The 20,004-nt window shown below is 65.0% G+C and overlaps 5 protein-coding genes across 5 annotated transcripts in view; 3 read left to right on the plus strand and 2 right to left on the minus strand.

Moving 5' to 3' along the window:
• The window catches only part of CHLRE_05g240500v5 (uncharacterized protein), a 6,042-nt gene extending 2,112 nt beyond the window's left edge, over positions 1 to 3,930 (plus strand). Inside the window, exons 4-9 of the mRNA XM_043062368.1 lie at positions 210 to 292; positions 685 to 769; positions 1,152 to 1,226; positions 1,456 to 1,549; positions 1,878 to 2,730; positions 3,068 to 3,930. Of these exons, the coding sequence (XP_042924931.1) occupies positions 210 to 292; positions 685 to 769; positions 1,152 to 1,226; positions 1,456 to 1,549; positions 1,878 to 2,730; positions 3,068 to 3,592 (1,715 nt within the window). The 3' untranslated portion in view covers positions 3,593 to 3,930. The remainder of the gene's footprint in view (positions 1 to 209; positions 293 to 684; positions 770 to 1,151; positions 1,227 to 1,455; positions 1,550 to 1,877; positions 2,731 to 3,067) is intronic.
• Positions 3,931 to 3,979: 49 nt separating this feature from the next.
• On the plus strand, positions 3,980 to 7,660 carry CHLRE_05g240533v5 (uncharacterized protein). Its single transcript, XM_001697707.2, has 4 exons — positions 3,980 to 5,134; positions 5,452 to 6,018; positions 6,268 to 6,425; positions 6,653 to 7,660. Exons 1-4 carry the CDS (start codon positions 4,118 to 4,120, stop codon positions 7,596 to 7,598), a joined length of 2,688 nt encoding a protein of 895 aa, XP_001697759.2. The 5' UTR covers positions 3,980 to 4,117; the 3' UTR covers positions 7,599 to 7,660.
• Positions 7,661 to 7,708: 48 nt separating this feature from the next.
• On the plus strand, positions 7,709 to 10,050 carry CHLRE_05g240550v5 (uncharacterized protein). The gene is made up of 2 exons (XM_001697706.2): positions 7,709 to 7,969; positions 8,086 to 10,050. Exons 1-2 carry the CDS (start codon positions 7,772 to 7,774, stop codon positions 8,527 to 8,529), a joined length of 642 nt encoding a protein of 213 aa, XP_001697758.1. The 5' UTR covers positions 7,709 to 7,771; the 3' UTR covers positions 8,530 to 10,050.
• A 2-nt stretch (positions 10,051 to 10,052) lies between these two features.
• Positions 10,053 to 12,808, minus strand: CHLRE_05g240600v5 (uncharacterized protein). The gene is made up of 3 exons (XM_043062369.1): positions 12,307 to 12,808; positions 11,806 to 11,869; positions 10,053 to 11,618 (listed from the first exon to the last, which is right to left on the minus strand). Exons 1-3 carry the CDS (start codon positions 12,471 to 12,473, stop codon positions 11,352 to 11,354), a joined length of 498 nt encoding a protein of 165 aa, XP_042924932.1. The 5' UTR covers positions 12,474 to 12,808; the 3' UTR covers positions 10,053 to 11,351.
• Positions 12,809 to 12,872: 64 nt separating this feature from the next.
• CHLRE_05g240650v5 (uncharacterized protein) lies at positions 12,873 to 19,888 on the minus strand. Its single transcript, XM_043062370.1, has 11 exons — positions 19,562 to 19,888; positions 19,077 to 19,170; positions 18,478 to 18,640; positions 17,876 to 17,951; positions 17,227 to 17,395; positions 16,710 to 16,782; positions 16,096 to 16,152; positions 15,734 to 15,820; positions 15,293 to 15,459; positions 14,518 to 14,757; positions 12,873 to 14,344 (listed from the first exon to the last, which is right to left on the minus strand). The coding sequence occupies exons 1-11, from the start codon at positions 19,668 to 19,670 to the stop codon at positions 13,255 to 13,257; spliced, it is 2,325 nt and encodes a 774-aa protein (XP_042924933.1). The 5' UTR covers positions 19,671 to 19,888; the 3' UTR covers positions 12,873 to 13,254.
• Between the last annotated feature and the right edge of the window lie 116 nt (positions 19,889 to 20,004).

Consider the following 20,004-nt stretch of genomic DNA (forward strand, 5'->3'; position numbering starts at 1 on the left):
CCGTCTGTCTCTATTGGGCGGCTGGGGCAGGTGGGTAAGCAAGGGAAATAGGAAGGTGAAGGAGCGTGAAGTACGGCACCGTATGGTTACCCTCTCGTGGCTTGTTGCCGTACCTTGTGTATTGCGGCAATGGCTTGTCGCGACACGGGTTTCCTGCCACTGCCTCTTGAATATTTATGAAGGTAACCCCACCCCACCCGGCCCCGCAGGCTCGCTTCAGGCCTGGCTGGAGGCGGCGTGGGGGTGCGGCTACGACCGGCTGGGCTGCGAGAGCCTGGGCGGCAGCATCCAGGTGAGAAACACACAAATACACACACGTGTGTGTGTGTGCGCGTGTGTGTGTGTGTGTATGTGGGTGTTGGTGTGTGCATGTGTGTGTGTGTGTCGCAGGGTCAATCGGTCCCGGGCGGGCAGGCGGGCGGGCGGGTGCGTCGGAGGGCGCGCAGGGAAGGGGTCAGGAACGGGGTTGCGGCGGGCGTGCACCACCCTCCGGTACCTTGCCGGGTGCGCGGGCGTATCTATCTAGAGCCACAGCCAGCGCAGACAGGCAGCCAGGCAGGGAAACTCAGCCAGGCAGGCAGGCAGGCAGCCAGGCAGGCACTCCCGCGCGTGTCTTTTGCTTCTCCGCGGAACTGTCCGGCCCCGCGTTGTGACACGTGTGTGCTGCATGTGCTACATGCACAGGGCGACCGCAAGTGGATCGGCACCACGGAGGCTGCGGCGCTGTTGAGGAGCTTCGGGGCGCGGGCACACATCGTGGACTTCCAGGGTGGGGTGGGGTGGGGTGGGGTGGGGTGGGGTGGGGGTCGGGTGGGGTTGTAGATACCAGTCCAAGCTAAACCGAACCTAATGCAATAGAGCGAGGAGGAGAGCGAGGGGTTGAGGCGCTGGCAGGAGGGCTGGGGAGCTGGCCGGCAAGGGCCTGGGCACGCCTGGGCTTTGGGCTCTGCATAAAAGGGCCTCATCAACACCCTTGCCGATACCCGAGCCTCAACATGACCATCAAAGTACCGCGAAAATCACCTGTTCAACCTTTGCCCACTGCAACACACACGCGCACACACACACAGACACACACACACACACACACACAGAGACACTGTCCTTGCGCTTTGTTTTCCTTGTGCCCTTTAACACACGCTCACACACAGGCTCGGGCGCTGCGGGCGGTGGGCTGCCGGGCGGGTCCATGGTGCTGGGCGCCGATGGCCGGCCGCTGCACATCGGTGAGGGGGGGGGCGGGGGGTGGGGGGGGCGGGGAGGGGGGGGGAGATTGTAGACACCAGCCCAAACTAAACCAGACCCAATGGGGGCTGGGGCAGGGGACTGGGGGGCGGCAGGGGACTGGGGGCAGGAGGGTCAGGGGCGGGCCGGGGCCAGTTGTGCATGGCGCGTACGACAGCAGCTGTAGGTCCGTATTGAGCAGTACACATGCCACCGCCGCCGCCCCCTCAGGTGTGGAGTGCGACCTGTGCGGGCAGCTGCCCATCCGCGGCGCCCGCTACCGCAGCCTGGCCGCGCCCAACTTCGATCTGTGCGCAGACTGCAGGTGCAGGCGGGCGGGGCGGGGCGGGCGGGGTGTGTTTGTGTGTGTGCGTTCGTGCGTTCGTGCGTTCGTGCGGGCGGGCGGGTTGGAGGGTGTGGGTGTGTGGGTGTGGGTGTGGGTGTGGGTGTGGGTGTGCCCTGACTGCAGTGAGCTGCGTTGCTGAGGTTGTTATCGTTGCATCGGCTGTGGGCATGCCTCCTGTTTGGGGCTTGTCTTGGATATCCGGATTCATTGCCTGACGGGCTCGCAAGTCGCAACCACAGCGCACCAGCGCTTCACAGTCGACACCGCTCGGCAGTTGACGCCTCCTCTTCACCCGGCACACACACAGGAACAGCGGCAGGCCGGAGGCGGCGGCGGCGGCGCCCTACCAGGAGCTAGGAGGCCACACGCCGCCGGCACTGGCACCCCAGGCGGCGGCGGCTGCCGGCGGTGGCTCGCTAGCAGCAGCTGCGGGGTCGCAGCAGCAGGGGCAGCTGCAGCAGGGGCAGCAGCAGCAGGGGCAGTCGCAGCAGCAGGGCTCTCAGCAGCATCAGGGGCAGCAGCAGGGGCAGCAGGGTGGGCTAGTGCAGACGCAGCTGCACGCTTACTTCGGCGGCGGAGGCGGAGCCGGCAGGGGCGGACCTGGCAGCGGCGGAGCCGCCGCAAGCCATGGCAGCGGTGGCACCCTTGGTAATGGCAGCGGCGGCGGCCGATCAGGTCGCGGGAGTGGCCCCGCCGGCGGCGGCGGTGGGGCGCGGCAGGGCCGGGGCCGGGGCCGAGGTCGCGGTGGGGCAGGTGGTGGCGGCGGCGGGCCTCAGGAGCAGGGTCAGGCGCACACGCACACACACTGGCCTCTGGTGGAGTGGGTGTGGAAGTACTTCACTGGCGCCCACGAACCCACACGCCACATGTGGGCAGGCTGGGCGGCGCCCGGCGCCCCCGCTGCCTCGGCTTCCGCGGCTACCGCCGCCGCCTCTACGCACTCCGCACCTGATGCATGGACAGGAGGCGGCGGCGGCACCGCGGCTGTGACGGCAGCGGCTGCTGCTGCGGGGTCGGGGTCGGGGTCGGCAGTAGCCATGGAGGTGGACCCGCAGCACGCCTCTCACCATTCTCTTCATCCTCCTCCTCACGGCCCGCACGGCCCGCTACTGCGCTCCTCGCCGGTCATGCTCACGGGAATGCCGCCACTGTACTTCCAGGTGGATGTGGGGCGAGAGCTGGGGAGGGAGGGTGGTCGGGAGGGGAGGGGCGGCGAGGGGTTTGGGGGCCGAGCCCAGCGAAAAGGCGGGAGGCGGGGGGAGGGGCGGGGCGGGGCAGCAGGGTGTGTGCATTCTCGGCAGCTAGCGGGGTCAGTAGGCTACCGTACGAAGCCGCGCACGTCAAAGTGCCGTGCCCGCTTCGTGCTCGCGCGGCTAACTAGCTCGAGCTGAAGTGACTTTAATTGCAACTGAATCCTCTCCTCCTTTATTTCCGACCCCTGCTGCCCACCTACCCACCCAACCTCCCTCCCTCCCGCCTACCTTTTACTCGCCACAGCACGAGGGTCACAGCCGTACCATCATCGGCATAGAGCGCCGCCGCGACCCCTCCGCCTCCTCCTCCGCCTCGCCACCACCCGCAGCCGCCGCCCCTGCTGCTACAGCCTCCGCGCCGCATGCGGGCGGCAGTAGCACCGCTGGCCCCGGCAGTAGCAGCATTAGCAGCAGCAGCAGCAGCCCGGGCCCCGGCGACGGCTACAGCTACTGCTTGTTGGTGTTGGATCCGGCTTCGCCGGGGGCGGCGCAGGAGGCGGCTCTGGCGGGGCAGGGGCGGGGGCAGGGGCAGGGGAGGGGCGGGTGGGCACGGTTCGTGCGGCGGGGGTTGCACACGCTCAACCGGCCGCAGTACCAGCTCATGTATGTGGACGTGGGGGTCGCGTCTGAGATGGCCGGGGCTGGCGTGGCAGGAGGAGGTGGGGGAGGGGTTGGGGGAGGGGGAGGCGGCAGGGGGGTGCTGGCGAGCCCGGCGGAGCGGGAGGCGATGAAGGTGATCAGCGCTGTGGAGCGCTACGGAGCGCCCTAGGGCGTAGGCGTGGTAGAGGAGGAGGTGAGGCAAGGCCGTGTGGTGGAGGACTGAGGACAGGGAGGAGGGCGGGCAGGTCGGCGGGGTGTGAGAGCGGGTGTGAGGAACCGTGGTCAACATGTGTGCATTGCGGAGTGGCGGGTGCGTTGGCGGTTGTGCCTCTGGTTTGCTGGCATAACGGGCGAAAGCGGAGAGCGTGTGAGCAGGGTCCAGTCTTCGGAAAGCAGGCTGTGCACACATGTTGGGTAAGAACAAGTTAGCCGGAGGATTTCGGTTCGTGTGATGGAAGTCGATGCTGAGCGTGGATTCGCGTCGCGGACGTGGACTTTTGTGACAGTCGATGCTGCTCCGCTGGGCGCACAGTTTGAGGGCGCATTGTATTATAATGTAAAACACACTACTACAGCACTTCCCTCTACACAGTCGCAGTCAACGACAAAAAGGCCATCAAGCGAGGGGCAGGGAAGCTTTCTCTCACAAAATGCTGGCATTGCAAAATTGATACTGAGCAATAGGAACCGCAAAATGTCTGGCGAGCGCGCAAGCGGTTTGCTTGCAGCTTATCCGCAGCAGCCCGGCGACGTCGCCTGCTTGTCTTTAAATCAACAAAACACCACAGCACGTGCTCAGGAGTCAACAACAACACAGCGCTACACATGCATCGGCTGCCTTGACGAGCTGCCCGAGTCCGAGCTGCAGTGCGCCACAGTCAACCTGCAGCTGCCCCATCAGGCCGCCTCGGCCGCACGCCCCCACAACCGCCCCGCCGCGGCGAGTACCGGGCAATCACACCTGCCGCCAAGGATAACTGCCGGCGGCGGCCATGGCAGCACGCCGACCCTTGCTGAGCCGTCGGGCCCCTCTGCCTCCTCCTCCGTCCTGTCAGCGACCACCGCCACAGCCAGCGCCGCCGACGCGGATGTGTCAGCTGCTGCAGACCCGGACTGGATCGTCTTGATGCGTCCAAGTTGTCCGGACCCCTCCATCACTGCTGCTACTACTACCGGCACCTCCACACCCCCAACCCCACCCCCAGCACCAACGCCGCTGCCACCTCCACCACCTGCCATAACAGCAGCAACCGCAACCGCCGCCACAGCAGTGGCGTCGTCATCTGCAACCGCTGCAACCGCTGCAACCACTGCGGCGACGGCGCCAACCACCAACGGCAGCGGCTGCGGCCACTGGCTGTGTGCTCCCTGCCTGACCACCTACGTGGCAGGGGCGGTGCGCGAGCGGCGGCGCTGGCCACTGCGCTGCCCGCTCGCGGTGCCGCCGCCGCCGCCACCGCCACAACCGCCACGGGCGGCCCAGCCGCGGGGTGTCGCCGTCACGTCCAACGATGCGGCGGCGGCGGCGGTAGCGGCGGCGGCAGAGGCGGCAGCGGTGGCGGCGGCGGCTAGCGGTTCGGCGGCTTCTCCTGCAGGCGGTGGAGGCGGCGAAGGCGGCGGAGATGGAGGCGGAGGCGGAGGGGGCTGTGGGTGGGCCCTGGCGCGGGAGCAGGTGCTGGGGGCTCTGGTGATGTACCCGCCGCTGCAGCAGGTGGCTGGGGTGCAGGGGTGTGAAGGAGCGTGGGTGGGTGGGTGGGTGCGCGTGGGTGAGTGGGTGTAGTGGGTATGGGTGTGGAGGGCATGCATGTGAGGTGTGAGTGTGCGGATTGCTTGTGGGTTGCGTGGGGTCTGGGCTTGGTGTGAGCATGGTGCGGGGGCTCGCGTGCGTGTATGCTGGGGACCTGGGCAGACAAATGAGGCATAGGCGCAGCTCAACACCTTGAAACCCGTCCCACCCGTGGATGGGTTGGTTTTTGCCCCCAATCAAGCCGCAGTTCCTATGCCGTTCTGCCTTCTGCACACATCCAGGTTTTCGAGTTGATGGAAGCCGAGGCGGTTGCGGTGGCGGCGGAGGACAGCAGTAGCAGCGGCAGCAGCAGCGGATTGCAGCAATACGGCAGTAGCAGCAGGTGTCGTGTGATCTACTGCCCACACCGCGACTGCTCCTGCCCACTACTACTGCCGGCAAGTGGCGAAACTGCTGCTGCCGCTGCTGGCGGCAGCGGCGGCGCCAGTGGCGGTGGCGGTCGCAATGGCATTGTCAGTAGTGGCGGCGACAGTAGCATACGAGCGACTGCTACTGCTGCAGCCGCCGCCGCTGCGGCTTGGTTGGTTCCGAGCGCCTCCAGCACCTCCTCCCGCCCATCATCCTACCCCATCGCCGCATCTGGCAGTAGCAGCAGTAGCAGCAACAGCAGCAGCAGCAGTAGCAGCAACAGCAGCCTCGATCTTGGCCCCGACAAGGACATGGAAAATCACGCGTACGACAAGGGCAATGATAATGGCGAGGGTGGCGGACCACATGACGGCCCCGCCACCTGCTACGCCTGCTGGCGCGTGTTCTGCCCCTCCTGCCTCTCGCCCGGCTGGCACCACGTGAGCCGTGCTGGTAGTCTGTGACATTTAGTGATCTGGGATGTCAGTACTCAGTATTCACGGATGTTGGTCCTGGTGGGTGGACCGGCCTGAAGCCCTGCGGGCGCGCAAACGCGCCAGGGGTATCGTGTATGCGCACACGCGCTCACCGTACATCCTTCCCTGCTTGTGCACCCCTAGCAACACACCTACAACCAATGCACGCCCCGTCCTGCCCCGTCCTGTGTGCTCCCCTACCCCTACCTCCAGGGCTTCAGCTGCGCCGCCTACGCCGCGCTGCCCGCCGCCCTGCGCAGCCTGGAGGACGCGGCGCTGCTGCGGCTGGGCGCCGCCCGCGGCTGGCGGCGCTGCCCCGCCTGCAGGCAGATGGTGGAGCGGGCCGGCGGCTGCAACCACATGCGCTGCAGGTGCGGGCGGATGCGGGTGCTGGTGCGGGAGGGTGTGGGCGGGCGTGGGCGGGCGTGGTAGTGTGAGTGTGCGCCGCACGCCTGCAACCGTGTGCACCTGAAGGCATGGAGTGCAGGGCTTGCTTGTGTACTGCGGCTTTGTGAATTTCTTTGCAGTTCACACGTTGGTATGTGGCCCGCCGCACGCATGCTTAGGACTTCACTCCCCACTCCTCCCATGCCCACAGGTGTGGCGCGTCATTCTGCTACGCATGCGGTGAGGGGTGTGACATGGAGGAGCCAGCTGTAGCAGCAGCAGCAGCGGCGGCGGCGGCGGCGCTGCAGCCGCAGCGGCCGGCGGCGCCATGGCGGCCGCCGCAGCTACAGCCCCCACCAACAGCAGCCGCTGCGACGAGGGCGGCGGGTGCGGTGGTGGGTGTGGCGGGAGGAGGGCGGGCCTCGGCATCGGCATCAACACCAGCACAGGGCCAGGGGCAACAACAGGGGCAACACCAGGGGCAACACCAGGGGCAACACCAGGGGCAGCAGCAGCAGCAGCAGCAGCAGCAGCAGCGGCAGCAGCAGCAGCAGTTGGGCATTGCTACAGCCCTGCCGGTTGCCGATCAGCAGCAGCAGCAGCAGCAGCAGCAGCAGCAGCCGGCGCTCGCTATGGTGGCTGTGCTGCGCTGCGCCTGCCCCCTGTTTGACGTGCCGCAAGAAGAGCGTGGTGATGGAGGTGGAAGAGGGGTGGCGGGCGGCGGCGGCGGCCGCGGCGGCGGTTTCGGTTTTGGTTTGAGGCTGTTTGGGGATGACGCGAATCGGCGGGGCTGGGCGGTGCTGAGGGGCTTGCTAGGCGAGGCGGCGGAGGCCGCAGCGCACGCCTCAGAGGCCGGTTTGGAGCGTGGCTTGGTGGTGGCAGGGCTGTTGCTGACGGTGATGGTGACAGGGCTGAGGGTGGCGGAGGCGGCGGGTGCGGCGGGGAGGAAGCCGAGGAGAGGTGTTGGGGAGGCGGAGGTGGCCGTGTGTGCGAGGTGGGCGGCAGCGGCGGTGCTGCGCGCATCGGCGGTGGTGGTGGTGGCGGGGTCTGGGCTGGCGCTGGCAGGGGTGTTGGTGCTGTGTGGGTGCGCGGTGGTGGTGCTGGCGGGGGCACAGGCGGTGGTGTGGGTGGCGCGCCGAGGTGGGGCCACCGCCTGAGGTAGGGACGAACGCGCAACGAGGCATGGGTTTTGGGCGCGGGTTGTTTTCATCCATACGGGAATTTGCGGAACCTCGATGTCGTGTTGACTTTGCGTTACAACCGTGAAGTATATTAGAACTCATTTGCCTGCCACAACCTCAGACCAAGAGACGCGCGAAAAACTGACACGATGACTTTCAGCTGCTCCGCTGACCAAACCGCGCTCTTAAAGATTCTTGCACACGCGGCTAAGTATCCATCAAATAGCGTGAATGGTGTCCTCGTCGGGACAGCGAAGGAGGGCGGCTCTGTCGAAATCCTGGACGCGATTCCACTGTGTCACACGACGCTGACCCTGGCGCCAGCACTGGAGATAGGTCTCGCCCAGGTGCGCATGGCCCCGAGAGCCCGGGGCGTGGCTTGTGCTCGTCGATCTGCGTGCATTAGTTACCGCATCGCTCCCATGCTGCATTCCGCGCTCAGCCTCAAATACCCTGATTGCAGGTGGAGTCCTACACGCATATCACGGGCAGCGTGGCGATTGTGGGCTACTACCAATCAGACGCACGTTTCGGCCCCGGGGACCTACCCCCGCTAGGTCGCAAAATTGCGGACAAGGTGTCTGAGCACCAGGCTCAGGCGGTGGTGCTGGTGCTGGACAACAAGCGGCTGGAGCAGTTCTGCAAGGCGCAGGCGGACAACCCGTTCGAGCTGTTCAGCAAGGATGGCAGCAAGGGTTGGAAGCGCGCGAGCGCCGATGGCGGAGAGCTGGCGCTTAAAAACGCGGACTGGAAGAAGCTGCGCGAGGAGTTCTTCGTTATGTTCAAGCAGCTGAAGCACCGGACACTCCACGATTTTGAGGAGCACCTGGACGACGCCGGGAAAGACTGGCTCAACAAGGGCTTCGCCTCCTCGGTCAAATTCCTGTTGCCCGGCAACGCGCTGTAAGGGCCGCGTGAGGCTAGCCGGGATGGCGGTTCCGCGGGATGGTCGCAGTGCCGGGGTGTGTGTTGAGAGGAGGAGCCGGTGGGGGGGAAAGAGGTTGAGGAGGTAGGAGAGAGGCGCTGGCATGGAGGCCGGGAGGCGCTGGAGCTGGAGCTGGCGAGCTGGTGGGTGGTGCTGGGCGAGATCCTGGAGGCACAGGAGTGGTATGGGCGGTGCAGGGACAGCGACAGCGGATCGGCGGACGGTATTGGTGGAGGGTGCGGGGGCCCTGGGGTAGTGTGCAGGGTGTGTGCCACGTGGCTTGCCGCAAAGCGCAGCGTACCGATAGTTGAGAGAAAGCACCTGCGGCCCTGCGCGGCCGCGGCGTGGCGGCGCGTGGGGACACGCGCATCGTGCCGGGTCGCCGCAGGCCGGAGTGAATTTCGTGCTGCACGGCGCGTTGACCAGTCCACCGACTGACGGCCAACGGCCATGAGGGCTTGTTTTGGGGGATAGGGTCACATGACATTTTCGGCGTTCTTTGCAGTCAGAATCAGGATACGCTTGCTTTAGTCTTGATTGTCAGACTTGTCAGGCTGACGTTTCAGGCAGACGAGAGCTCATGTGGTTTTGACTAACCGGGCGTTGACCATGGGCAGTCCCAAACGTGCCGTGCCACAGGGCATAGCGAGTGCCATGTGCTCTCGAGGGCGAGGTCGTGAGGCACGTGGAAACTGTTGCGGCGCCTTCACCATGGGTGCTTTCTCGCGTGAGGCACGTGAAACTGTTGCGGCGCCTTCACCATGGGTGCTCTCTCTCGTGAGGCTCAGCGGCAAGTACGAGGGAGGGCGCAGGACACGGATGAAGCAGTGGTGCGCATGCTGCGGTCTGTTGGCCGCCGGGAGGTGATCGGTGTGACGTGGCTGGTGCGTGTGGTGGTTTCTCCCGTGGCCTCCCGTGTGTGACTGGTGCGTGTTTGACGTGGCAAGGTAGGTAAATAGTAGTAAAGCGGCCCAGATACGTTGCTGTGGCGGTTGTGCGTGCGCAGGTGGTGCATAGGACAGCGTTGGTTGTGTGTGCCTGTGCTGTGCTGTGCGGTGCCGGACCGAAGCGCGGGGCGGACAGGCGCAGGGTGGTAGCGGCGTGGCGGGTAGGCTGCCGCACACAGTACGTGTAACTGTATGCTGCGCTGCATGTTACTCTGCTTACGGATGCTTCCTGACTGTACGTGTGGTGCTTGGGTCGTGTCGCCGTGCAACGCTGCTGGCGGCTTCAATGGGTGGCTGCGGATCAGTGGGTGGCTGCGTGTATCGGCGCGCCCGTGTTGAATCGAGGACTGCAGTATGCTACAATGAAGTGGCATTGTTGCCAACACGGCATCCTATGGCCTTGCGCCTTGCCAAGCACGGGAAGTGGGTGCATGCGGCGATTAGCTGGCTTGATGCACCACAGCGAGACCGGAAGTCCGAAGGTGATAGCCTCAATCCCTGGGCACGCCCCTCAGGTCTATTTGAGCAGATTTCGCGTGATATACCTGCCCACCACACCTGGGTCCGCTGTCACAGGCCCCGCTAGCTAGGGTGTTGGGTTGGGCAAAACGCAGCCGTCAGTCAGCCATCGGCTCACACGGTAGCACACATGACACATCAACACGCAGCCGCTGGGACTTTACCAACCTGCCTTACCACTGTCCCATCGCACATCAACACGCCGCCGCTGAGTCGTCTACCCGGCCCTAACCCGCACACTCGCATCCGGGCACGCACACCCGCACACGCACACTCTCACACCCAGGCCCCCTCCCACCGCGTTGCCACAGCCGCGACAGCCTTCACAAATCACAAATCAGCTGCACCCTACGGGACTTTACCAACCTGCCTTACCACCGTCACATTGCACGCTCACAAATCACAACTCGCTGCTCGGGACTCTCAACTCCGGACTCCTCAACCTGGACAACGTCCACAACTCACACCACGCCGCTCCGGACTCTAGAGTCTAGAGTACCGGTGCTCGAACGCGCTTGGGCTTTCACCCTGGGACACCAGCCTCCGACCTCCGGCGTGTCCCCTCAATCCTCATGCAGTCACACCCATCCTGCCATCCACGGATTCCCACGCGCCTGCCCACAGCACACTCAGCTTTCCCGAACCCACCTCAAGACAACAGCAACCAACAATCATAACCCCCCTCGGGCCCTCGGACTCCGCAGGTTTGGCCGCGGGGCCACACTGCTACAGGTCACCCCCCCCCCGGCCTCCCCCCGCCCCCCGCGTTCTTCTCCTCGCTCTTTTGCACTTTTGTCTGGTTTGGTAGTTTGGGCTGGTATCTACAACCCCACCAGTCAGCTCTGTAGGGCCGATACCGCCCCACTCACACAGTCCGCCTTTCAGCCGGACACGGCGGCCCGGCACAGCGGGCACAGCGGGCAGCTCCGGCACTGGCGCTGCATCATCATCTGCCTCACACACAGCTCGTGGAACGTGTGCCTGCAGCCCAGCTGCACCACCACATCGCCCGGCCCTGGCCCCGCCTCCCCCGCACCCCCACCCCCACCTGCTGCTGCTGCTCTAGCCGCCTCCGCCCGTCCGCCGCCCCCGTCAGCGACCAGGCGCACACCACGCACTCGGTGTCGCCTGCAGGCAGGTCCGTCGCCGCCACCTCTGCCCAGTGAGCAGAGCGCAGCGCCGGCGGCAGCGGTGGCAAACCCGCCGCCACCGGGTCCTCTGAGCCCGCACCCAGCACCGGAAACGCGGCCCCAGCCGCCTCCTGATGATGCAGGGCCTCCGCATCAGGTGGTACGTAGGCGGTCCAGGTCCCGAGTCACGTAGAAGCGCGTCACACACTCACACCGCCGCCGCCGTGTCCGCCGCCGCCGCCGCCGCCAGCCGCGCCCGATCGCCCGCGCGCGCCGCCACCCGCGCCAGCGCTTCCGCGTACGTGTCAGGAGCCACGGAGAAGGTGGTGGTGGTGGGCATGGTCCGCGGCTCGCCGGCGCGCCAGCGGCGCGGCAGCAGGCGCGGCAGCGGCACCAGCGCGCCGCTGCCAGGCAGGCCGATAGACCACTGGCCATCGCCGATGCAGCTCCTGCCGCCGACTACGTCGCCGGCGATCTGTGGGCACGCCATTTCGCGGCCGAGCGAGCAAGTCCGATTTCTTCCTTTCTCGTGGTCCGTAATCCGTATGGAAATGTCGCGAAGCACCATTTGTGCCAATATTCATACACACGCACACGCGCACGGTCCCTTTCCTCTTGTGTTTGCGTGACCTTTTAATTACACGCGTGACACGCACACACACCTGCAGGTCTACGTGTGAGTCGGTCGTCACGAACACCAGGTAGGCGGTGAAGGTGGCCAGCGGCCTGATGAAGCGAACGGGGAGGGGGGAGGGGCAGATGCAGGGAGGGCAGTGCCGCGAGTGAGGGGTAGGGATGGTGGGCGAGGCAAGGGCAGGAGCAGAGAACTAACGGAGGAGCAGCGGGGAAGGACAGGAAGGGAGGAGCAAGAAGGGAGGGGCAGGAATTGAGGGGCAGGAAAGGAGGGGCAGGAAAGGAGTAAGGGAGGTGGGGTGGAGGTTCCGTGGGGATTGGGGTGCGGCGTGGGGCCACGGCGTCGTGAGCGTGGCGGCGGAGAACAACTAACACAACCCCAGCTCCCCGCCGCCGCATCAAAACAGACACCAACACCCACGGCACGCTAATTAGCGCAGTGCAGCCCCGCATAAACATGGCACAAATGTCATTACGGCAGAAAGAAAACTCTGCCCCACAGTTCGTTGGCGCTAACCCACTAAACCTACCCGCCGTCCGTGTTGAGGAGTTGGATTTGGATGGGGTCCACGAGCGCCGAGATAGGCTCGGGCCGGCCCCGCAGCGGCTCCTTGCCGCCGCCGCCCAGCACCTGATAAGCCAGCCCCAAGTGCTCGGCGAGCTCCTGGCTTATGCTGGTGAAACCACTGATGTTCATGTTGGCGCGAACCACCGAGTGCCGAACGCCGTGTGCGATGATGGCCGCGGGCGTGTCCGCGCCGCAGGAGTGCTCAATCCGGCAATTTTCTTCCGCGAGCCGGCTAATCTGCTCCCGTCGGAGTTGTCGGCCGCTTCTCAAGAAAAGGACCTCGTCGCCAGCGTCACCCGGGTGCACATGATGGAGCGGCACCGGCGGACGCAGAATGTTGCCAGCGCCAAAACACTGCTCAAACGTTACGGGCACTGCTAGCCCGGCATCCATTGCTGCTTATCGCGCTGTGCAGGCTAGCGCGAAGCGCCAAATGGGAAAGAAGCACTTTGCTGTCGGTGGGGGAATGGTATTGACCTTTCGGTTGTCGGGACAGTCGCTACTCGCTAGGCAGGCATTCGTTGAGTCATATACTGCTTGTAGATATGCCTCAAGTACAAATTGCAGCATGCAATAACACAGGACCAGGCCGTGGGACCAGGCCCGTCTTGCAACCATCGCAACCATTCGCGGGCTGCTCCCAGGATGACGTGCTCCGGCAATGCGCCAGGGGTGCCTAAGCCACGACCGGTCCATTACCGCATCGCACCAGCCACACCACGACCTTACCTAGGCAGGCCCGCCTAGCACCAAGCCACCAAGTCTTGGCTTTCACCACCTCCACCCTCTGCACCGCCCTCCCACGCTGGTCCGCCGCATACCATACCGGTACTCCTTTCGCCACCGGCTGTCCCTGTGCGGCCCTCCTCACAGCCCCACTCTTTTCACCAACTCCTTCTCCTCCTGCTGCCTAGCCCTTAAGCGCGGCGTGCCCCGTGTCTGCGATATGCTTGAACAGCTGCGACCGGCTCCCAAACTTCTCACCGCACACAAGACAGGCGGTTTGCCCAGGCCCAGGCGCCGTGGCCGCGGCCTTGCGCGCCGCCGCCTTTGCCTTTCGCTTCTCCTTCTTTGTGGTTGCTTGCGAGCCGTCCTCCTCATCACTGTCATCATCCGAGGCTACGAAGCCTGAGCCCGCCGGCACACCGACGGTGGCTGCGCCGCCGCCGCCGCCGCCGCCGCGTTTCGAGGCAGGCGCCGGTTTGGAGGCAGCGGGCTTGGCGGCGGCGGCGGCGCCGCCTTTGGCAACCTTGCCGCCGCCTGCTTGCGCCTGCTTTGGCGCCGCCGGCTGTTGTTGCTGTTGCCGCCCGCTGCTGCTCGCCGCTGGCGGCGCCTCCTCCTCCTCCTCTTCGTCTTGCTCGTCGTCCTCCTCATCAGACTCAACGGCGGGAGCAGGGGCAGCCTTCTTACCCCCTCCGCCGCCGCCTTTCCGCGCAGCTGGCCCTGACGCCGCCGCTGCCTGTTTGGATCGCATCATGCGTGCGAGCATGGCATCCTCATCTTCATCGTCTTCCTCCTCCTCGTCGTCCTCGATGTCAGCCGCCGCCTCCGCCTTGCGCGCCGCCGGCGCCTCCGCCTCCTCCTCCTCTTCGTCCTCCTCCTCCTCCTCTCCCTTCTCGTCCTCCTGCTGCTGCTGCTTGCCGCCTCTCCCGCCCTTGGACTGCCGCTGCTGCTTTCCGCCACCCACCCGCGCATGAGCCGCCATCATGCGTGCCAGCATAGCGTCATCGTCCTCATCCTGCTCCTCCTCCTCCTCTTCTTCCTCCTCCTCGCTCTCCGACTTAGGCGGAGGCGGAGGCGGTGGCGGAGCCGCCGCTTTCCCCTTTGCCTGCTGCGCTTTCCCCTTGCCCTTCCCGGCTGCTGCCGACGCCGGAGCCGGCGCCGGCGCCGCCCGCGCCTCCTCCTCTGCCTCCTCCTCCCCCTCCGCCTCCTCCGCCTCCTCGTCCTCCCCGCCGGCGTCCCGAGACTGCATGGCTGACCCGCCCGCCGCCTTCTGAGCCCTGTCGAGTTTTGAAAACGCATGTTTGTTGTTACAGACAGACGACAAGGAATGGATTCAAGGGTTTATCAGGATGCGACTGTCCGCCTGCTGTCCAGGCCCGACGCCATGCTGTCACAACCAGAGGCAATCACAACCCCTGCCCGCCCGCCTCCGCCTCCGCGCCCTCCCCACCTGCGCTTGGCCTTCTTTTTCTTCTTGCTCCCGCCGCCGCCGCCAGTAGCGGCGCCATCCATGCCGCTGCCGCCGCGGCCGCCCTTGCCGCCACCGCCGCCGCCGCCGCCGCCGCCGCCGGCTACGGAGGCGGCTCCGGCCCCCGAGCCATCGAGATCCAAATCCAGATCCAGGATAGCGGCCTCCTCCTCCTCAAGCACGGCGCGAAGTGCCGCCACCGCCTCGGCGTGCTTTTTGGATCTGGCGCAACACACGCGATAGGAGCGGTAGCAGTGGGAGCGTTTAGAAGCATCAGCAGCAGCAGCGGTGGGAGCGTATCAGTATCAGTAGCAGTAGCAACGGACCAAAGCAGTATCGGCAGTAGCAGCATCGGCAGCGGATCCGCAAGGCACCAACATCACGGCGTGAAGGGCACAAGCCGCACCGCTAGCTGCCACTCACTGCCTGCCTGAAGGCCATCAGGCAGGCATGGCTTGTACAGCCCCTCTGCACCCGCACCACCTCCCTCACCACCCTGTGTCCCCACCCCCAGTCCTGCCCCTCCTCTGTGACCCATGCGCTCAATTGCATCACAGTCCCCTCCCGCACGCACCCTCTCCCCCCTCCCCACATGCCACCTGCCTCCTGGCCCCTGCTGCTCCCGCCCCCGGTGCAGCCCAGCGCAGCTTCGGTTTAGTCCTCGTAACCCTCTGCCCCCCTGTCCCTTCTCTTCCCCCTGCTCCTCCTCTTCCCCCTGCTCCTCCTCTTCCTGCTCGTCCCTTTCCTCCCTGCTCACCGCTCGTGGTTCTTGAGTTGCTTGTCGCTCCTGAAGACCTTGTCGCACACCACACACTCAAACACCTCCTCCTCCGCCTCATCCTCCTCCGAGCCCTCGCCGTCCTCCTCGCCGTGGTGGTGGTGGCTGGGCGTGTTGCGCACCCAGTCAGCCTCCTCATAGGCGGCCTGGAGAGTGGGGAGCGGAGGCAGGGGAGGGGTAACCGGGATTACCACCTACTACAAGCCTTGCTTCCCCCTCCCTGCCACCAACCCCAGCCACGCCCTCGTCATCCCCTTCCACCCCCTCCCGCCGCTACCCCCTCCCCTCTCCCGCCGCCACCCCCTCTCCTTTCCCTCCCCTCTCCCTCCCCGCCTCCCTCCACCCCCAGCCACGCGCTCCCGCCTCCACCCCCTCCTGCCGTTCCCTCCCGCCTCCGCCCTCCCCCAGCTGCGCGCTCACCGCCCGAGCCAGTCGCTCCTCGCGCTCCCTCTTGCGCCGCTCCGCGTCCTCAGCCTCACGCTGGGCTCGCCGCGCCGCCTCCTCAGCCTGAGCGGCAACAACATCGTAATAATCATTAGTTAGCTTCGTACTTGTGTGTTTTTGTGTTTGTAGTTTGTTGTTGCTGCGACCTTCACAGCCCCTGCCACCGCCCTGGGGTCCGTCATGGATTCATGGACGCGACCGCGTGTCTCCCGGGCACACACACAGGCGCCGCACCCCGACCCCCCAGCACGACGCGATGCCCCTCCCCGGGCCCTCAAACCATACACAAGCACACACCCGCATACACACTACACACGGACGCGCACACGCACACGCACCTGCGCCTTGGCCACTCGCTTGTCGCGCTTCTTCACGAACGCCACCAGCTCCCGGATCTGCGTGTGTGTTTCAGGAAACACGAGGAATGGGAAACGCAAAACGTGCATGCAATGCGTTGCGTCGGTCGCGCTGTGTTTTTTTTTTGCGTGTGTGTGTGTGTGTGTGTGTTAAAGAGCACAAGGAAAACGTTGCGCAAAGACAGTGTATGCGATGCATGACGTGTGTGTGTGTATGTGTGTGTATGTGTGTGTATGTGTCTTTGCTGTAGCGGGAGGGTATGTTGCTACTTGTGACGCCTCGTGTTGACGCAGCGAATTCTTCCCCACCCCCACCCCCACCCCGACCAGACCACCCTGCTTCACTGCACTCGCATGACGCCGGCGTCTTGAACTGGACACCCCTGAAGTCCCCCGCGTCCCACACCAATCCCCCTCCCTCCCTCCTCGCTCACCGCTCCCCCCTCCCTCCCCCTTCCTCCCCACCCTCACCGGCCCGGGCTGGCTTGCCTTGGGTTCTGGAATGAACTACGCCCTCCCTCCCGCGTTCCTCTCTCAATGCCCCTCTCCCTCTCCCTCGGCCCCCGCCCTCCCTCGGCCCCCGCCCTCCCTCTCACCGTGTCCATCCAGTCCCGCCGCGCCTTCCGCCGCTTCCGCCGGTTCTCCTCCTCCATGCGCCGACGGATCTGCCTGCGGGGGCGTGTGTATATGTGCGCGTGTATATATGTGTGTGCGTGTATGTGTGTGTGTATGTGTGTGTATGTGCGTGTGCGTGTTTGTGTGATTGAGAGAAAGGCGGGAAGGAACCGGGGACCGGGGTCGGGGGGACAGGAACAGGTGTGACGGAGAGTCGTGTACACGCGTGCCCGTGTGCCCATTCCGGTGTACCTGGCAAATCACGTCTTTCACTCTCCAGCACATTCGCACACACAGCCACCCCCCCCCCCACACACACAGCCGACTACCGGGGTCGACGCGGCTACAAGACGCTCGGTATCGGTAGGTATCCGTAAGTAACTCCGGCGCGCCGTCTGGGCGGGCTTCGTTTCATTTTTTTTTTAACACACACACACACACACACACACACACACACACACACACACACACACAGCCCCCCCCCCCACACACACGCACCTGTCGGGCGCCGCCGCGGTGTTGTAGATGTCGGCCCAGGCGAATGAGCGGCAGGTGGTGTAGGTGGACCAGGCGGCGTAGAAGGCGGCGACGGCGGCGGCGTCGGACTCGGAGGTGCCGAAGGCGGGGAAGGAGGGCGGCTCGCCGTCGCCGTCGCTGTCGCTGCCGGCTGTGGGTGCGAGTTGTGTGTGTGTGTGTGTGTGTGTGTGTGTGTGTGTGTGTGTGTGTGTGTGTGTGTGTGTGTGTGTGTGTGTGTGTGTGTGTGTGTGTGTGTGGTGTGTGGGTGTGTGGGTGTGTGTGGGTTGGAGACCGATTGGGGTGGGGTGGGGCGGGTGAGGTTGTCATGGGTGCTGGGGTCAGGTGACGTATTAGAATTATGGGATGAGGTTGGGTTGGTGGTGTGGTGGAAGCGGCCGTGCAGTTGCCTGCAGCCGGCAAGGCCAGAGCCCTTCCTGCTCATGCCTGCCGCCTTGACCCCGACCCCCTGCGCCACGTCCCCTGCCACCTGCCCCCACGCCCCAGCACCACAACTCCCTCTCCCTCCAATCCACCTTGCACCCCTTCCCACCTCCCTACTCGCTTCCACCTCCCTCCCTACTCCCCGTGGGTTTCCCCCCATCCCTTCCCCTTTCCTCCGTGCCGCACTCACGCTCGCGCGCCTCCCACGCCTCCTGCTCCCGCTTTGCCAGGTTGGCAAACACCTCCGCATACACGCCGTAGAAGCCCTGTAAAGAAGCGAAGCCGCAGCCAGGAACAGTAGTAGAGGTGGTCACATTCATAGTTCAGTAGAAAGAAGTAGTGAAGTTGTAGCCCGGCACAATGTTACAGCAGGCGCGTCGTTACCGATGCCCGGGGAAAGGTTCAGGGAGCAAGCGAGTTGATGGGTCAGTGGGATGGGCATGTTGGTGTCCCGGTGTGGCTACACAACGTGCCGGCCACGCCCCACACCCGCCCCACACCCGCCCCACACCAGACCCCCACACCGCAACTCTCCAACCCCTAATCCCTGCCAACGCGAATCGTTTCCTGCTGCAGCCCTCCCTCCCACGTTGGGCTTTGATGTAGCCACCTCCCTCCCTCGCGCAGCTTCCTCCTCCTCCTCCTCGTCGGCTGCTGCTCCCCCTAAACCCTAAACCCCCTCCCCCTTCCTTAACTTTTCATGAATGTAATCCCCCCTCTCCTCCCCGTCGGCCCCTGTTCCCCCCTCCCCTCCACCCCCCTCCCCCTCTCCCCTCCTGCTCCGCCCCGCACCTTGGGCCCGTCCCCAAAGCCGCTGAAGCAGCTGGTGCTGAAGAAGGAGAATATCTCCTCGTCCTCCGCCGGCCGCTCGCCGCCCGCCTCGTAGCCGCCGCTGCCGCCGCCGGCTTGGTGCCGCTCGCCGGAGCGCATGATCTGATCGCGGTGGTCATCATACCTGCATCATGCACAGGAGATAGTTATCGCGAGACTATATATGGATGTAGAAGTAAGAGCGATGTCTACGAGCACGTGTCCTTCGGGCATGGTGCTACGCAAGGCACGTGACGGCACGCATGCTAGTAGCCTTCGGCAGCCCCGTGAGAGGTCGCGCGCGCGAGGATGCGACAAAAAGGTTATGAAAGAGGGACAGAGCTGTTTTGAAGTGCATGGGTCACAAGGACTGCGTTTCGATAGCATGAGGCTTACACGCACGACACACCGCCCACACATCGCCCCACACACACCGTCCACACACCGCGCCCACACACACCGCCCCACACACCCACGCAACGAACGCACGCCATGTGCACCACCACCCGAGTGGCGCGCACACACACGCACACAGAACACTTGGCGGCTCCCTGCCTGCACCCGGCGCCCCGCCCACGCACCAGGCTCGCTCGTGCTTATCAGACAGGATCTCATACGCATTCTGAATCTCCTTGAAGCGCTCTGCGGCCTCCTCCGCCCGGTGTGCGTTCTTGTCTGCAAGTGCGTGGCGAGTGGGAGCGTACGGAAATTGTATAACCGTGCAGCGGTCTCTTCCCAATCCCCACCGTCCCGGGCCCCACCGCACTGGATCCCGGCGCCCGACGCCATTGGCAGGGTAGGGCGTGCTGCCAGCACGCTCCGTGCCACGCTGGAGCTGCAGCGCTGGAGCTGCCACCCTGCCAACCTGACGCCGACGGCTCACAAGTTCCTGGGTCATAAGGCTACCGGTATCTCAACAGGTGCAGTAACAGGCGAGCTGCACTGAACGCATAGAGCAGTGTCCTGGGGCAGTTGAGGTGAACTGGCCTGGAGACTCGGGCTGGGAGGGGGGCCTTGTGCGACTGCCCTGAGGACAAGTCGCACCGACTCAATGTCACGCCCGCACCTGGATGCCACATCAGCGCCATTTTGCGATACGCCTTTTTAATTTCGCCATCCTCAGCTTCCCGCGCCACCTCCAGCACCTCGTAGAGGCAGCGCTGTTTCGGCGCCATCTTTGGCCCGGCGGCAGGCGCGCGAAGACCGCTTCGGGCTCAGGGTCTGTATTGTAAAGTAGGCAAATGTAACACTGTGGATTGCCTAGCGACCTTTTGCTTCGATTGATGGGCCAAGTATGAAGGTTAATCGCTTAGGTGCACTGTCCCCGCGCAGTGGGCACTGCCAAAATAGCGCCAAGGGCTCTAGCAGCTTAAGGGGGACACTCTTAGTCTTGGGGTTTTCCAATTCGAGGGTGCCGCTGTGCCCGGCACTTGTGCGGGGGATGGCATGGGCAAATAGGGGGTCGATGCTGCTCCCTTCGTGGAGTTCAGCCGAGTTATCTGTCCAAAT

This window comes from Chlamydomonas reinhardtii, chromosome 5 (assembly GCF_000002595.2).
Source record: "Chlamydomonas reinhardtii strain CC-503 cw92 mt+ chromosome 5, whole genome shotgun sequence".
In the NCBI taxonomy this organism is placed as follows: Eukaryota; Viridiplantae; Chlorophyta; class Chlorophyceae; order Chlamydomonadales; family Chlamydomonadaceae; genus Chlamydomonas; species Chlamydomonas reinhardtii.